Source organism: Danio rerio, chromosome 11, assembly GCF_052040795.2.
Source record: "Danio rerio strain M-AB ecotype USA chromosome 11, GRCz13ab, whole genome shotgun sequence".
Classification (NCBI taxonomy): domain Eukaryota; kingdom Metazoa; phylum Chordata; class Actinopteri; order Cypriniformes; family Danionidae; genus Danio; species Danio rerio.
Genome location: NC_141031.1, coordinates 18,084,196 through 18,103,387, shown reverse-complemented (window position 1 = coordinate 18,103,387; position 19,192 = coordinate 18,084,196). Strand labels below are relative to the sequence as shown.

At 34.3% G+C, this 19,192-nt stretch overlaps 1 protein-coding gene across 2 annotated transcripts in view; it reads right to left on the bottom strand.

Annotated features, from left to right (window-relative positions):
* gdf11 (growth differentiation factor 11) overlaps window positions 1-12,644 on the bottom strand; it is a 116,131-nt gene extending 103,487 nt beyond the window's left edge. For both annotated transcript variants that reach the window (NM_212975.2, NM_001444352.1), the window contains 1 exon segment: window positions 11,957-12,644. In NM_212975.2, coding sequence (NP_998140.1) covers window positions 11,957-12,374 — 418 coding nt within the window. In that variant the 5' untranslated portion in view covers window positions 12,375-12,644.
* Window positions 12,645-19,192: the final 6,548 nt, after the last annotated feature.

The following is a 19,192-nucleotide window of genomic DNA, read 5'->3' as shown; positions in this document are numbered from 1 at the left end:
TAAATCTTTCTGAAAACTCAGGTTGGGGTGAACATTTTACAGTAAAAAAAAAGTTTTAAAAAGTACAGCATGGTCATGTGGACAAAGCAACTGAAGTTTTTGCCTCATGACATTAGAGTGTGCGGTTTTCTCCTTTTTGATTTGCCAAAAGGGTTAAGTTTACATCAAACACATAAGACGCACGTTCACTGCAAACCTATTGCATATTCCGCATTGTTTAACCACTGGATGGTAATCCGCCTCTATTCGCATACTTGCATTGACTTGAATGGAATTTACTAATGAAAATACTTAATTCCTCAATTAAATAAATACTTAATTCCCCAGCATAAAACTGTCATTATTGTCACCTGTTTGTTCGGTGTGCGCTTAACATGCATCACAGTCTGTCACATTCCTGTCATAACTACTAAAATATTTTTGATATTTAACAGAGGTTTTTATTTCATTATTGAAAATGTTTTATTAGACCTCACCATCAAGGTGATCAGAGGCTGCTTAAGTTGGACTCTAGATCCTTTAATCTTTTATTTTGAAGTTGTTCTGGCTGACATAACTGTGTTTTAGATATTCATCATGATTTATTGTTATTGATTATTGAACATTAGATCAGTCCTCTAAAACTCATTTTGTTAAAGATTTAATAACCGATCTAAAGCTAGACTCACTCTAACAGAAACCTGGCTTAAACCAAAAGATTACATGACCCTAAACAAGTCTTCACTATAAGATATCATTATAAACACAAGCCACATCTTAAAAGGAAAGGTGGAGGCGTTTAGTGTCACTGGCTTTTAGTGTCTGACTTCAAATATAACTAATTTGAAGTGATAGTGTTGTATATTTCAGTATACAATATAAACAATAAATTTCAATCTAAATGTATATTGGCAACTGTATTTAGGCTTTCAGGGCACCACATCGACTTTACACAAGAATTTGCTGATTTCTTACCTAAAATACGTTTAGCCAAAGATAAAGTTTTCATTGTTGGGGATTTTAATATTCATATAGATCATGAAAAAGATGCTTTAAATCTGGCCTTATTAGATATACTAGCCACTTTTAGAGTAAAACAGCATGTCTCAGTAGCTACTCATTGGTATAATCATGCTTTAGACCTACTATTATCACATTATATCGATATTGATAATGTTGAAATTGTGCAGCAGAGCGATGACATTTTTGAACACTATTTAATCTCTTGTTCATTGTGCAATGATAGGTCTACAAAACCAGCTGTTATTTTATAAATATGATAGAAACGATCACCTTTAGCACTAAAGACTACTTTATCAGTTACCTACCTGATATTTGTAATTTCTTAAGCATTCAGTCTAGAATATTGGACCCCAAAACATCACACACAAAAACGTGGAACACAGTCTAACCTATGATGGATTTTCAGCTCCATCCTCGTCTTCATTCAATTAATCTTAAAAATGCTGCCAAACTTCGACGAATGCTATGACTGTCTTATGCGGAAAAGCTTATTCATGCTTGCATGACCGTTTGTTTACATAATTGTATACATTTCATCATCTAATTGACAACCTACAAAGTCCTGAATGGCTTAACTTCCCATTCAACTTCCCATATTTGAGTGTATTGCAGTGCCTCACGTCCACTACGCTCAATTAATTCTGGACAATTGATTATTCCTAGAATATCAAAATCGACTGTAGGTGGTCGATCTTTCTCGTATCTGGAACCTAAACTCTGGAACAAGCTTCCTAGCACAGTTCACACTCTGTCAGTTTAAAACTAAATTACATACATACATACATACATACATACATATATATATATATATATATATATATATATATATATATATATATATATATATATATATATATATATATATATATATATATATTCAGATTCAATTTATTTGTCACTACACTTTCGTATAGCGAGATTGGACCCCCCAGACCATACACAAAACATCACAAACAACTTTTCAGGGGAGACAGATCTTAGGAGGTAGCATTTAGAAACGAAGAAAGATACATTTGGACAGTTAGGCTAAAAAACACCCCCTCAGCTTGCCCTTGATAAGGACAAAGTGAGAAAAGGGAGTAACACAGCCCTATCTTAGCACAAGCACACCGGCAAGACACAACATAGACAGAGGGGATGGGAACAGGGGTAATGGAAAACAGACCGTTGAGTGCGGGCAGCCAACTGGTCCAGCAGCCATTTCCGGCGCAAGTCACAGCCCCGCCCACGCCCACGCGTTTGGATGGGGATCGGTGGTGAATGTTTATCTGTAGATATGTTGTGTGAGCCTGCATAGTCCAGAGTCCCGCAGGTGTCCTTGACAGGGGCAGGAATATACAGGAATATATATATATATATATATATATATATATATATATATATATATATATATATATATATATATATATATATATATATATATATATATATATATATATATATATATATATATATATATATATATATATTTGCATTAGAATATACAAAAAACACAAGTGCATATCTTTTGAAATCCAAATGCCCTACAGCAAGGGTGTTAAGTTCAATTCCTGCAGGCTGAAAGTTCAATTCCTGCTATGCTGTATAGCCTCACCAAATAAAAAATATAGGCTACCTCAATTCAATCACTATACAGAAATAAGCCTTTTATTAAATTCTCCAATGTATTTTTTATATCTCAATGTCTGTCAACATTTTTAATAGAAGTCATTATTTTTAAACACTATGAAGAGCATTAATTTTCTCTCATTGTCTTTCTTCATTTTTGTACGAACGCTGTCTTGGCCACGCTCAGGCCGTGCACGCTCCTGCTTGACGCGTGCTTGGGATGCATGTGTAACCCCGCCAGTCCTGCACCACCAACCCGCTCCAAGCTGGGATCGAACCGCGAGCTTCCGCATGGGGGTCAGTTGCTCTAACAAGGAGGCTAAAGACCATAGCCTCTAGCGTCTGTTGCCAGAGCACCTTTTAGAGGTCACAGGAGTGAGGTTTTACCTGCAGAGCACCTACTAGCTGAACTCCGTTACACTCACTCCCCCTAAACCTCACTCCCATCTGGGTCACGGCACCAATGTAACCCCACCAGTCCGACGCCACCCATCCCGCTTAGAGCTGGTATCGAACCGGCAACCTTCTGCATGGGAGTCGATTGCTCTATCAAGGAGGCTCAAGACCATGGCCTCGGGTTTTACCTGCACAGCACCTACTAGGTCACCTCCGTTACACATGCTCCTGATCTGGTGTGTTTATTGTTTTGTTCGCAGCATGGTGAAAAAAAATAATTCAATGAAGGTGGTCATTTCTTCACAGAAGCTTAAACAGGCATGCCTGCTGTGGTCATGGTGATCATGGTGATCAAGGCACATATGTTGACTTTCATTTAAAGTAGGCTATAGGTTAGAATATGATGATTTTTTAATTTTTTTGCAGATAGCATTTTGCATTGCATTGCATAAATTTATATAGTTTATATAAGTCTCGGTTTGGTATGGAGTTACCATATGCAAAAATGATTCATTCATTCATTTTCCTTTGGAGTAGTCCCTGAACTGTTCCAGCATATGTTTTCTGGAGCAGATGCCCTTTCAGCTGCAACTCAGTACTGGGAAACACCCATACACCCTCACATATACACACTCATACACTACAGCTAATTTTGTTTATTAAATTCACTTAAACCCATGTCTTCGGAATGTGAAAGAAACAAGAGCACCCAGAGGAAACCCACGTGAACATGCAAATTCCACACAGAAATGCCAACTGACATTGACTCCTAATTTGACCACAACTTTCTCTGTATTTCAGCAAGATTTTTGGTGACAAATGTTATTTTGACACATATTTTGGGAAAATGCTTTGAAAATGAAAAAAAAAATCAATTATTACCCTTTTGTTATGCTGGTTGCTGTTTCTGCCATGTTGACTTCTATTAAAGTTACATATTTTAATTGCAAAGCCATGACACCATATAATCATGCATTCTTGATTGTTGCTGGTTTTCCCTGTTGAGAAGAGGTACAATTTGTCATTTTTACTGTTGATCATCAGTTGCAGTTCAGCTCAGAACACAGTAAAAAGTGTTATTATATCCACACTATAATTTATTGTTTTACTCCACAGAACTCCAAAATAAGGTCAGAAACCTTTTTGCACAGGCCTATCTAAAGTTTTAATTGTCCCAACTGATGATCCACAGTAAAAAAAAAAAAAATTAAGTTGTACCTCTTCCCAACAGGGAAAACCACCAACAATCAAAAATGCATGAATTTTGGTGTCATGGCTTTGCAATCAAAAAATGTGGTTATAATGGAAGTCAATAGGGCAAAAATAGCCACCAAAATAACCAAAGAGTAGTTAATTTTAACATTACACAATAAAATAAGATTAAATAAGATACTTAATTACTTATTATAACTTCAATACCCAAGCCCTGTAGTGAAGAGAAGATTTTCCTTTAGAATTTATGAGGTTAAATGTATTTAATGAAAAATACACACTGTGTACTAAATTTAACAGAAATATTCTTTCAATTGAATTGGCAACCACAGCGGCTATTTTTTCTCTCCATAAAATCAAAGGGGAAAAAACAACAAAACACTGTAAAACCTTTGTGTGTCACCATTGCGCAGGATGGTAGCATCTGTGTTCAAGTCTAAGATGAATAGCTTATGTTATGGTGCATACTATTTATAACAAAGATTATAACTGAAACTGACAAATGTGTTATTCTCAATTTGGATTGACAAGTATGAACCTAAAAGTTTTTGTCAGGCATAACACAGAGTAGATGTTTTAAAAACACGGGCATTTTTCCTGTTATGCAACATTCAATGTATGCAACTGCATTATACATCTTTTAATAAACATACAGCATAAATAAATACATAAATATTGTTTTTGCAAACAATGTAGCTCTTCAGCAGTGTCTAGTAGAATGGTTGCCAAGCAAAACAAGGATACAGCAGTGCAGTAATGTAATTAGGTCACAAGCATGTGTTTATAGAGTTTTTTACAGCAACTTTAAACACAGCACAGCCAATCACAATCATGGACAGGAACTAGCCTTTTTTATAATACCCGTTCTACAGGTGTTGTTGTTCTCCCAAAATTTACTCTAGAAAAAAGGGCAACCTTGAAGAGTGGAGAAATCACCCAAGGACAAAAAACCCTAAAAAATGCACAAACGGCAAATTCTTTGTTCATGTATCTACTATACACAGAATAAGAATGGTGTTTGTGAAAGGACAACATGTGCTTACAGGAAACGACTAAAAACAAATAAATAAATAAAATGAGTAAACGTTTTTCAAAATGTGAGTTTCAGGGGAGATGGACTTTATGTTTAATTTAACATTTTGCAATAATGCACAGTGCGTTGTTCAAAGGTAAAAGTTGTCTTTACATCAACACCTCATCTCGAAGGTGAAGCATAGTGAAGAGAACAACATGGTTTAGCTGTACTTGCCTGAGAGCAGTAAGACATAATTGTTAATGTTATATTTTGAAGTAAACTTTACATCATCCGAATAAATAAATGAGTGATTTAAGTATTGGCAGTACATCGATAATTTAAAAAAACATATTGTTAATAAAATAAAGCATGTTACATAATTGTTACAAAATCAATCCATTATGCTGATATATTTTTACAGATTTTTATTTTGTCTTCAAAATTACCAATAACATTTTGCTAACATTTTATATATTTAACTTTATCTAACCAATATAAAGTCGCCTTTATGTATCTTTTTTTCCAAATAGATACTTTCAACACACCCTAATAAGCAAAAAATAATAATAAATAAATAAATAAATAAATAACTGAATAACAAGGAAATTAAAAACTTTATTAAATCTGCTTTATAATTGTTTCTATTTCTAATTTTCTAAATTTTAAAAAACTAAATGGCAAACAAATCAAAAGACATGTGTGCCAGAGAGCTTATATTCTGGAAAAATGTGACTCAAGGGTATCCCTATGCACCACTGCAAATTAATCATTCTGACACGTTCACGACCCTTCTAATAAGACAGGGGCCACAGTGCACCCCCTCCCCCCAGAATCCTGTCCTATGCCGCCTCGCTCTGTCTTTGTTTAGCCACCTATCCCTGGAGATTGGAGAGCAGAAGTGGGGGAGGACATGTGACAGAGGAATGGTGTGTGTTGAGAAAATGGGGGGTACATACTGCAAGTGACACCCTCATTCAGAATACTCCTGGGGGACAGGGCCAGGCACAAGACTCCTATCACAGTTTTACCAGTGCAGCCCCCCAGTCTCAACAAAGCATGTTCTGCATGCTCTTCATAATAATGGGATATTTAGATTTAGATGTATATTGGTAACACTTTACAATAAGGTTGTATTAGTTAATGTATTAACTAATATTAACAAACAATAAACAATACAGTTACCACATGATTCATTAATACATGTTACCGTCAGTTAATTAAAATAAAGTTGTTCATTATTAGTTTATGTTAACTCACATACAATAACTAATGTAAACAAACATGAATTTGGATTTTTTTTTTTTTTTTTTTTTTTTGTGAACAATTGTTTTCATTATTTCAATTTTTGGTTTAATATAGAGAGCATACAACATATGACCATATCAAAAAACAACCCCGAATCCCGCCCCCCACCCAAAACATGAATTTGGATTTTAATAATGCATTAGTAAATGTTGTACTGTGACTGCCAAATTCTGTACAAGCATTGTTCAGTAATAGTTCATGTAAGTAATTACATTAACTAGCAAAAAGAACCGACAGTGACCTGTGTGTCACATACAATTGTGCAGGTCTGTAAATGTATTTTTAATGCATTATCTTACCCTTTTAATGTATTATGTCCTTAAGTGACATCTAATAAACACCAAGGTCCCGACATGTGATACAGTGTGAATTTCTTGTTGCCTTGGCAACATTTACAAAATGGTGGTCTGCCTGTATAGTACATACTGCTGTGTCAGCATATACAAAACACCTGTATCGGTTACAAAAGTTTCAGCACATTTGAATAGCATTTTAATGTTTAGACTTAACCTGGGTTTTGTATATTTCTTGAACAAACTGTTATATAGCAAACTAAGGAAACAGTGTGGTGAGTGACATGTCTAATCAGGCTGATAACAATTAAATGGTGGGTGGAATTTTGATGCGAGGTATTTGTCACATTAAGACAAAAATACAATAAGCTGCTCAATTAATTTAGCTAATTCATTTATTTTTTGTGTTTTTTTTTCTTTTTTGCTGCTCATTTCAAAGATTTATTTTACAAATGTAAACAAACTTGTCTGAAATAAAATTATATATTTAAAAAAATAAAAATTTATAAAATTATCTTAAAATCTTTACTTTGTTAATAAATTAATTCATTTAAATAGTAACTAAATTGGTCAGTGTCAGGTGAGCTTACTGAATGCTAAAGTTGACAGCTCTCCAGAAAAAAGCAACACCATCTAAATGAATTCATGTAAAGAAAACTGTTTTAATATCAACAATATTGTATTTATACTATTTCGTTGCATATTTTGATCGGGCATTCCATGTATCTATAAAGTATTACCACAGGAGATATTGTGATACTATGCTGTATTAATATTTCCCCGAACCTTACAGTATATACATTTTTGCCATTTTATTAAACTTTTTTTTTTTTCACTGGGCATTGCCGTGCTTTTTTTTCCAGTGTTATTGCACATTATAAACATTTTCAATGTCATTGCACTACATGAATGTTTATTAACTTGACTTACATTTTTATCCAGGTTACACATTTTTAAGTTGTAAAAAAATAATAAAACATATTTCTGGTTAAGCCATAGACATGGTGAAATGTTATTGTTACAAACAAAACTTTTTGCAAAAATGCAACAATCACAAATAGGTTTGAAATATTCTGCAGCAAAACAAATTAAATGCAAAAACTGTAGTACTCCTGACAAATGCTTTGTTTTTATCTTTCCAGAAAAGCAATACTTCTGATGTATGTTGCTAAAAAGAAAATAAAACTTAGGGGGAAACAACAACCTGACAATCTGATTTCTTTAAGTATAAACAAACAAAATGTTGACAAATGGCTGCAAAACTCAATGCAGGTCTTGTAGATTTGTTAATAGGTATTTATTAAATTGTCATATTCCTTTAACAAAAGGTAATCAGAACTCAAAAATTTAGATTTAGTGATGTAGTTTACAGTATATTACACACACACACACACACACACACACCTGGTTTAATAATAACAATAGTAATAATAATAACAATAATAATTCATTATATTCATAAAGCGCTTTACACATTTCTGGGACAATCTTCTCATCCAAGGTTTACATGGATTTTACATTATACAATATATATGCATTTATTCTAACTACTTCATTCTATTTGATTTATAAGGTTGTTTACCAAGAACACCTAAATTGAGAACAAAATAACATTGCCAAACAAATGTGTTCTAGGGTAAAGTCCCCACCACCCCCCAAAAAAGAGATTATGTCTTGGCTCAGATGTTCAATTGTAGACAATCACAAATGATGCAGCATTAGACTACTGATGAGTCTTAAGCTATCACATTTGTGTATTTGTCTCCATCTGAGCCTAGACATAATCTTATTATTATTTTTTATTCCCCCTTGGCACACAGATCATTGTTATGGCCTAATTTTAAATGGCAATCTGTCCCAATAAATAATTCATGAAATGAATTAATTAATATTCATGTTTGGTAACATTATTTTTCTTTTTGGCAACTAAAATGAGAAGACTGACAATGAAAAATGGACCATCTTCTGACCTCTGTTTTAATAATTAATAATAAATACTAATTTAATAATGCAATACATTTTACAGCAGCAAACATATTTTTGTTAAGGATAGTTCTGGTGTTTTTTTTTTTTGTCTAATTAATTTCCTATTTTGTATTAATATCTATTAATGGCATAACTCATGTTAGTAGTCAGCATGGTCATGTGTTGATGATTTCATTCCAACAGTTTACTTCCGTTGCCAGTCACCAAATTTAATGGACTAAATTGGTGACTGAAAAAGTAAGTAAAGCGTTAGTGAGAAGAAAACTTACTTTCTTAGAAAGAAAAGTAATTTTTTGTTTGTTTGTTTTTACTACAGCCTTTAAAAAAACATGATTTTGATTAAGATAAATCTTTACCCCTTCTGTTGTCTTGGATTTCTCTATACATATTGTTTACCCTTCAGGTCAAAAATAACCTGCCTTCACTAAAATAAAGCTGCAACATTTAGCATGAAGAAACAACCTCATCTCATCACAAACTCTGTGAGTGTTTAGCTTTTCTTTCATGGTGTTTATTTCGCATGTTTAACCAGTGGCCGCCACTCATTTTTGACTAAAGTAAATGTTATATTTTCTAAAGCTAAAAGCAACTTTATACATGTGAAATGATTTTAGTAAGACTGTATTCATAAAAATTCTTACGGTGTGTATATGTGTTGCAGTGTGCATGTGTGTGCTCCAGTAGTTTTTGTTGTGTAAAAATAATTTTACAGGTGACCGTTGAACCCTAAATGAACACAGCTTTTAAGAAAATATGAAAATAAAAAGAATGATTCCTTTTTTTCTGTTATTGCAGTCATTTTAGAATAATATATTTTTTTTTTTTATTTGCTGCTGCCATGTCATTTTTGACCTCTTAGTCAACAGGAGCTTTGAACAAGTTGTATCTACTTGTTCAATATGTTCTATATGAATCTTTTGTTTGTTTGTGATCAGTACCTGTTTAACAGGGTTTGGATTTGCTCCAAAGGGGAGGACAAGCACAGATCCATGAGATTTGGAAAGAGAATGAGAGAAAGAAAGAGAGGCATTCTTGAGAGTGCAGTGAAATTGTATCCAGGATATGATGGACTTTAGTTTCATTGAAAGTTTATTAGCCAAAACATTTATTAAATATAATTTTATTACTACTAAACGTATGTTCTTTAGTGCCTTTACTTTTTTATTTATTTTACAAAACATGATAGAAACTACGTTTACCAGGGTTTGCACTTGGGTTTCTTTTCTTAATTTATTTTATCTGTCATTTACTCTCTAAGATGAACAAAAAGAATGAGAGTGTGTCTCAGACACAGGTGTTCACACAGAACATTAATACTAAAAACCTCCCCACACACACAGAACTGTCATGTCTTTTTAACATTCTCTGTTCTGATGTTTATGGTTCCTGCACCTTGAGGAAATTACCCTTTTATAGGGTCAACACAATAAAAAAACTTTTTTGTTTTTTTGTTTTTTCCCTGGTTGGGAGTGGTTAGTGAGTAAGTGTTTGTGCATGTGTGTGTATAAATGTGTATGCAACTGTGTGTGAGAGAGAAAAACACATTTTAGGTGGGGGAGGAAATGCTGGTAGTGTTGTTTAATCTCCAACCCATCCTGTTTGACATTTTAGGTGGGGGTAGTAGTGTTTAATCTACTAGTTCTCTTTTGCTGCTAAAGAAAAAAGACCTGAAAAGGTTAATTGGCTCCTCATCCAATATATCACATTGCTGTGAACTCTCTGACCCTTCTTGTCAATAGGAGGCCTTTTCCTCTCTGACTTGATGAATGTGTGTTTCTATGGAAGTGTACTGCAGAGTACAATTTTTTGCAGAACATAAAGAAAAGTTTAAACGGTATTTCGTCGAAAAATAAATAAATATATAAATATCCCATGACATTCAAAACCACTCATTTTGTATTTCTGTATTCTGCATTGAGCACAGCTTGGTGTTTTTTAGATACCCGTTAATGCAGTTTGCAGATTATAATTACTGTTGTAAATGTTTTCTTGTGCACTTCAGTAAGTTCAACAAGTCAGTGAATCACTGGAAGATGGGGAGTGGGAGAGGTAAGGGTGCAAAGCCAAGAATCACTGACAAAAACCAAAAAAAAAAACATTGACTGAGAGTAATGCCTGGTCTAAATTTATAGACATGTATCAAATGATGTTTAATTATGTGCGAATACAGACAAATCTATATGACAGTCAGTTTCCCATGCTACTCTCATACTGCATTGTTACAACAATAATTTCTGAAAACAAATAGTTATTTATAAAAGGCGTCCATTAGCTTTGCAGCCGTTAAATTATCATTTATGTGATTCGTCTCCTGAATGTCAAGCGCGTTCATTATGCCAGCAGGAACGTGGGCTGTGTGACAATCAAGGCAGAGGTTAGTTAGGGGAACACAACCCTATCTTTGTTCACTCTGGTCAGAAAGAAAAAAACGGATTATTTGCTCGGCTTTTCATCTGCCTTGTGCGGAATACATTATGTGTGTAAATGTTGTTGAACCCCGGCTATTCTAAGCGGAAAGGTCACACACTCCCCTCGACCCAAGCTCCATGAGCATTGTGTCGCCGTGAGGTGAAAAAAACGGCCTGTGCCTATAAACTTCACTTTTAAAAGGGAAGTGCAAGTCGTGGACTGCTGCTGCTGTGGGAGAAAATAGTAGGCTACTTTGGGACTCTGTTTCTTGACCAGCAAGAAAGCATGTTTGTGCACCATTTATTATATAAAAATATTGTATAGCTCTCCGTTGTTGTTGTTGTTGTTGTAACTAGCATAACGTAAATGTAAACCACATTCAATGCAACTGCCTAAAGATATTGATTATTTTCAAGTAAACAGTAACAGGCGCAACAAAGACGGCTTTCATAAATGGTTAGAGATCTCGCATCATAGGCTAAGTGTATTATTGTATCTGAAAAATATTTGTAAATTACGTAAAACACATTTTTCTCTTTCATGTCATCCTTTAAGGGTTTGTAAAGATGCTGTGGCATATTCGTGACTGTCCTTTAACTGTGCAAAACAGTTGTGTAAATGCGATTGAAGGAAAAAAGAAAATTGGAGCGAGAGTGTTGTGAATGAAACAGACATCAGTTATGCATCTTAAGCAAAGATATAGCTTGAAGCTTGAAGTTTTGTAACTCACGCTCTGAAGCCATTGTGATGACGGACTCGGTGGTGGCGTGATACTCATCGGCGTCTATGAAATCCTCTAAGGAAGATGCGTCCCCTTGGAAGTCATGATGGTCCAACAGCTGCTGCAGCGGAGGTGCTTTGGGAAGAAGCTGATTAACCACCTCTCTGCTGATGTTGGGTGCTTGTTTTAAGCGCAGTTTGCTAAGTATTTGTGATTTAATTGTTTCCAGTCGCAAGACTTTACTCTGTTCTCTCCACACGCACGCTGAACACTCAGAAGACTCCACATCATCCACGTCAAAGAGAGAGACTCCAATATCAGAGGACATCTCGCTCAGTGGGGCTAGAAAGAGGTTCGGCTCATCGCTTCCGGACAGTCCCAGAGAAATAAGTACCGTTAAGCACAGTAAAAAGTTATACCTTTTCATGTTGTTAAATATCAGGAAACAATGGTTTTCTCTTGATTTTTAAAAATAGGCTACAGTTGTTATTGTCTTTATTTTTGTTTGAAAGACGAATTAAATATATAAATACGAATAAAGACGTTCTAGAAGATGTAGCCTATTTCATAAAAAAAAAAACAAAGCGACGGCTTTTATCGAATTCTTTTAAATATCGTTCCTTAATGCATTTCAGTTTGTTTTAATATCATTTTATAATCTATCTGCTCCAGCTGATACTAAGCTTTTTTCAACTGTACCGATGCCTATAATGCTCCCCTTATATATCACTGCCTGGTGGCGTAATCCTTCTCTATTGGCTAACATTTCAACAAAAGGATCACAGGTTTGTCACTAAATCTTGAGTGAGAACGAGAGAGAGAGAGAGAGAGAGAGAGAGAGAGCACCGGGTCTCATAACACAATAGTGATACATTAATCTGTTCGTTATAGTAAAAATGCTATACATTGTTCATGTAATTTCAATTCATTAACGGCAACAGACACATATCTTATTTTAAATATACTCGATATTATTATTATTAAAACTTTAAAATTACTTTCAGTACACTAATAACTCTCAGTTTGGATGACAATTTGAAAGAAAAAAAATAATAAATAATAATAATTATATATATATATATATATATATATATATATATATATATATATATATATATATATATATATATATATATATATATATATATGTCCATTGTGTAATTATTAATTGAAAGAGCTCATATACCTGTTTGCAAGTTGTGTTGTTTGAAGTTAAAACTAGCTTTTGTTGCATATTTTAAATGTTTTGACACGATATGTGCCTTTTGCAAGCATAATGTGTCATTTTGACCATGAGTGCTGCTGTTTAGGCCTGTGTGTTAACTGTTTTGAAAAGGTGGAGTTTCAGATGACAACTGCATCCAAGCAATCGAAAAAAACTGTAAGGTCATACTCATCAACATACAATTATTGAACAATTAGTGTATACAATTTGTGTGGCCGAGCAGTATAACAAATTAGTAATGAATCACACTGTTGTCTCACATTATTATAAAAAAAGGAATCAATTTCAGGCGGATTTGACTCTTTACTATTCACTTAAGCACTGTCACCACAGGCAAAGCCTCATTTGAACTTTACCCATTGTCATGTTGAAATGTCTAATTCTGTCTGTTAAATGATTGTTTGGTATGTTTCTGCATAGTGCATGTCATTTAAAAGATTAACCAAGTAGCTTTAGTTGTCATAGTAATAAATGTAATCAATGTAATAAGTAATAAAGTTAAGGTAAGCTGGCCTTTATATAGTCAATGACTATTATTATCAACCAACAAAATGTTATTGTCATAGATTATGGGAAATGCAAAGTACATTAACCACTTAACAGTGGTCAGTTGTTTTTGTTTTGTAACAGTGGTCAAAATACAGTGAATAATTGTTTTATTGATTTTTGTTTTGGCAGTAATTTATTTATTATTATTTTTTATTGAATACAATAATAACAACATCACTGCATTGAAGAAAAAAATACAATAACAAATATTTAAGAAATAAGAGAAAAAAACAACACACACACACATAAAAAACAAAGCCTCAATCATTAAGAAAAAAAAAGATTATAATAAGCTTTAAGAAACTTATTATTCCTATTATTATCAATAAGCTTAAGAGATTTAATATTGAATGAAATTTCAGCAAGGAAAGTAATAAATCTAAGTATTGCCTTCAGGAAATTATTTTGTGTTTAAAAAAAATGTAACAAACAAATTAACAATAAAATCGAGAGCATGATTATTACCTGAGAAATAGAGAAATATGTCTTTTATAGACACATTTAAATCATCTTTAAATAAGGACGATAAATAAAAAAATAATGTTATTCCAAAGAAGTTTAACGTGAGTGTAACTACACTCAAAAAAAATGGATAGTTGGTCCAAAGAACGTAACTATGTTTAAATTAAACAATTCACTTATGATTGTCTATTAAAACCAAAAAAAAATTTGTTGGAAAAAATAGAAAAATTATGTTTTCAAATTTAAACAGCTCAATTAATTAAGATGAATGAAAGGGAGTTCCCCCACAGTCTGAAGACATGCGGTACAAGTGAATTGGGTAGGCTAAATTGTCCGTAGTGTATGAGTATGAGTGTGTGTGAATGTGTGTGAATGTTTCCCAGAGATGGGTTGTGGCTGGAAGGGCATCCTCTGCGTAAAACCTTGCTGGATAAGTTGGCGGTTCATTCCGCTGTGGCGACCCTGGATTTAAAAAGGGACTAAGCCGACAAGAAAATGAATGAAAGGGATTTGTGTAGCTTCTGCAGTACCACATTTTGGTCAATAGGTTATTTTTAAAACAACAGAGGAAGGTAGATTCAAACCACCACAATCGCTCTTATTATATGGGAATCAAAAGATGAAGATTACAGTAAAAATTTAAAAAGTGCATAGCATTTATGGTTAATGCACTGAAAAAACATTGGTGATTTTGACAGTAAAAGTCTGTACAGACTAGAGTGAAAACCTGTTCAATGATTAACAGCTCATTACAAAATATGGAAAATAACTGTAACAGATATATTTTTTGTTTTCCAGAATGTAATCAGAGTGTTTAAAATCTCCCTATACACCCTCATTCACCAGTTCCTAAATTAGTTGATTAGTTTAGTCCATTAGACAGAGTGAATGACCACAACGAGTGAATTCAGACACTGATGAACAGCTGCTGTAGACAAGCTCAATCACTGAAGGAAAGAACAACATAAACACATACAGACACAGCCACACACCAAACCAACCTAATTAAAACAGGACTAAACACCTCCATCAAATAACAGCATTAACAGTTTCACTGATTACAGTTTGGACACAAAACTTTCCTTTCATATCTGCAGGAATATTTGATAATGAATAGAGGTTTATATGTTTTATTGAATGTTTTTTTATTTATTTATTTATTTATTTATTTGACGTCATTATCAAGTAGAGAAGAGGCTGCTTTAGTTGGGCTCTTGATTCTGTACTCTTCTATCTTACTGTTTCTCTGGCTGATATAACTGTTTTTGAAACTCATTAGTTACAGCAAGAAAGACAATGAGAAAATATGCGCTACTTAATTGTTACTGAATAAATTTTTGATATTTTATAAGTTAGGTCATAAAAAAGAATTTCAAATTTATATCAATGCTGTTTGGGGAGACACACGGCAGATTTTCAAAAAGAGAAGAAAGAAATAAATATTACAAATTTATAATTAGTGTCACGCACTAATCCTTGAGAGTTGCACAATTAAACACGCAGACATCAAGAATCAGGATATAAACCTCAACCATGGTTGCTAAAAAAAAAAGCTGCATAATTAATTCATGCCAATGCATGCAGGGTTCCAGCATAGTACAAAACTCCCAGCATGCATTGCAGAATGAATAAATTATGCAGCTTAAAGTTCTTACAATTTCTTTCTCTGCTTTTAGTTTGTTGTTTTTGGGGTGTATTATTTTAGTAGAGTTTCATATCGTTCTGTGTTGTTTTTATTTGATTTAGATTTTTTTTTGGTCACCATTATTGAGATTCAAAGACAATATGTTGATGTCTGTGTGTTTTTTAGTTTTGTTATAGTTAACTCTCACTGTGAGTGGTCTTTAAGAGCTGAATCCTGTGGTTTTGTGTAATTATATTATATATTTGTAACAAAGGGTCTGACACAGAGGGATCCATTTGTAGTACATTTATTAAACACAGTCTAATAACAAGCACACAGTAGATACTGGTGTGTGAACTCACATGAAACAGGCTAATAAGGTCGATAGGCTGGCGGCTGGCAATCATGAGTCGATGTAGTAGGCATGGGTCAGAGGAAGGCAGCTAGGTGATAGTCGGTGATATGAAGCAAGATTTTAGACACGCGGCAGGCAAGGCAAGGCGAGGCGAGGTCGAGGAATAGTCCGGGTTAGCAACAGGAGATCAGGCAAGAGTGAATAGCGCTCAGTAATGTCAGCAGGGCAGAACAAGAATTCGCACTGGACTGTGTCCAGTGAGAGCTGCTTATATGTGTGTGAGTGTAATCAGGTAATGTGTCTCAGGTGTGTAGCAATCAGTGTCTGAATGGGATGAGGATGACATAATGGCTGCGTCCGAAACCGCATACTTCCATACTATATAGTACGCTAAAATCAGTATGCGAGCCGAGTAGTATGTCAGAATTCATAGAATTCGAAAATCAGTAGGTGAGAAGTACCCGGATGACTTACTGCTTCCGGCGAGATTCTGAAGTGCGCTATCCTATAATGCCCCGTGAGAGAATTCATAAATGGAAGTGAGGCGACGCAACTGACGCAGGTAGGTCACGTGACCATGACAAAATGGCGGATGTAGTACGTCCGAATTCCATTCATACTTTTCAAATTCATACTGTATAGAACATACTTTTCTAACGGCCGAGTAGTACGTTTAAATTCAAATGCAGTACCTTCTGAGTAGTAGGCGGTTTCGGACGCAGCCAATAGCCCCTTTCACACAGTGATACCGGTAAATATCCGGAAAATTTCCGAAACGACTTTACCGGTATATTCAAAAAAGCGCTGTTCACACAGGCGAGGACGTTACGGAAATTTTCCGGAAAAGAGCATTCACACATCCATTCCAAAATACCAGTAAATTCTGACATCATTCACCACAAATGAGCTTTAAACGGCTGCGCTTGTATTTGTAAACATTTGACTAAATTACAGACTTTGTGGATGATCAATATTGTGAACAACTTTCGCAGGATCACTTTCGCATGTCGAGATGTTCATAATATGTGCATGTGCAGGCGCTCATAGGCGCACGCAAAGCTTGAAGGTAAACAAACAACGGCTTATCATAAGCATCTCATCGATGATTATTTACACAGTTGGCATTAAGAAGAACATATAAACGTGATCTGACTAACTTCTAGCAGCTAAATGTGTCTGGAAAAGGGGCTTTTATCCTCACAAACCGCGCGGACGTAAATGCGTCTGACTGTTGTGATTGGCTAAAGCAGACGTCTCACTTCAGCACGTTCTAGACGTGCACGCGCTTATTACGGGAATCTTCCTTCTGCATTCACACAGCGCAGCATTCCGGCAAATTGCCGGTAATGTTACAACTTCTCTTTCCGGAAAATAGCCAGAACGAATTTACCGGTATTTTCAAAAAGGACATGTTCACACATACAACCTTTCCGGAAAATTGCCGGCAATTTTCCGGAAAGGTCTGTATGTGTGAAAGGGGCTAATGTCAATAGTCCGGTGATGATCTCTGCTGGTGAACAAGGGGAATGACAAGGACCGAGTTAGTGACTACATTATATTATACTATAATATATTATATTATATTATATTATATTATATTATATTATATTATATTGATACACTACTATATATCCACTTATATATATCCACTATATATACTATATATATTGATATACTACTATAGCAACCAAATAAAAAAATTAGTGTTAAAATTAGCAGCTGAAGAGCCCAACTAAAGCAGAGGCTAACCTCCATCATGGTGACTTTAAAAGAACAACAGAAATGTCATGAAGAGCTTTTGCTAAACAGGATAGACATCAAGTCAGAGCTCAGTCATGAGTAAGTTTTTAATAATCTCTACTGAGATCTTGAGAAAGAATATTTTTATTGTCTAATTATTTTGATTATTATTATTTTATTTAGAGTTTCATTTTCAGTTGATTTCATCTTTGGTTTGGCTGTATTTTGTGTTTTTCTTTTCCTCTGTGATTCTGCTTGTTAACAGTTCATTAATAATTCTCAATCCTCCTTTAATTAGACGCTTCATTATATGATTAACTTCATCACTGCCTGAGTGTTCAATCCTCTGTAGTGAGAACACTGGAGTTTGCTCTGGGATATAAGGGGTTAAATGTGTTTGATGAAAAATACAGACTGTGAAATGTATTTGATGTATATGTATATGCATTTACAAATATAATCTCAGTATCTCATTGCTTTTCTTGCTATTTCTGATGAGTTTCAGACAAACAGTTATAACAGACAGAGAAACTTTAATATAGAAATGTGAAGGATCAAGAGCCCAACTAAAGCACCTTCTGATCTCCATGGTGGTGAGGTCAAATTAAAAAAAAGTTCAAAAAATATATAAACCGCTGTTAATTAACAAATATTTCTGCAGATATGACAGAAATGTGTTCAAACTGTAATCAGTGAAGCTGCTAATGCTTTTATTCAATGGAGGTGTTTAATCATCTGTTTTAATTCAGTTTGTTTAGTGTGAGGCTGTGTCTATGTGTTTAGGTCTTGTTCTTTCTTTGAGTGATTGCGCTTGTCTACAGCAGCTATTCATCAGTGTCTGAATTCACTCATTGTGGTCATTCCCTCTGTCTAGTGGACTAAACTAATCGACTAATTTAGGGACTAGTGAATGAGGGTGTATAGTGAGATTTCAGACACTGAATACATTCTGGAAAACAAAGGTTTGATCTGTTACAGTTATTTTTTGTATTTTGTACAGAAATGAGCTGCTAATTACTGAACAGATTTTCACTGTGGACTGTACATACTTTTACTGTTAAAATCACCCATATTTTTTAGTGCATTGAACAGTGCACAGCATTTTAAATTTTTTTTTACTGTAATCTTCCTCTTGATTACCATATAATGAGAGCAATTTTTGTGGTTTGAATCTTCCTTTCTCTGTTGTTTTGAAACAACAACTAACCTACTGACCAAAATGCAGTACTGCAGAAGCAACACAACTCCCTTTCATTCACCTTAATTAAGTGAGCTGTTTAAAATTGAAAA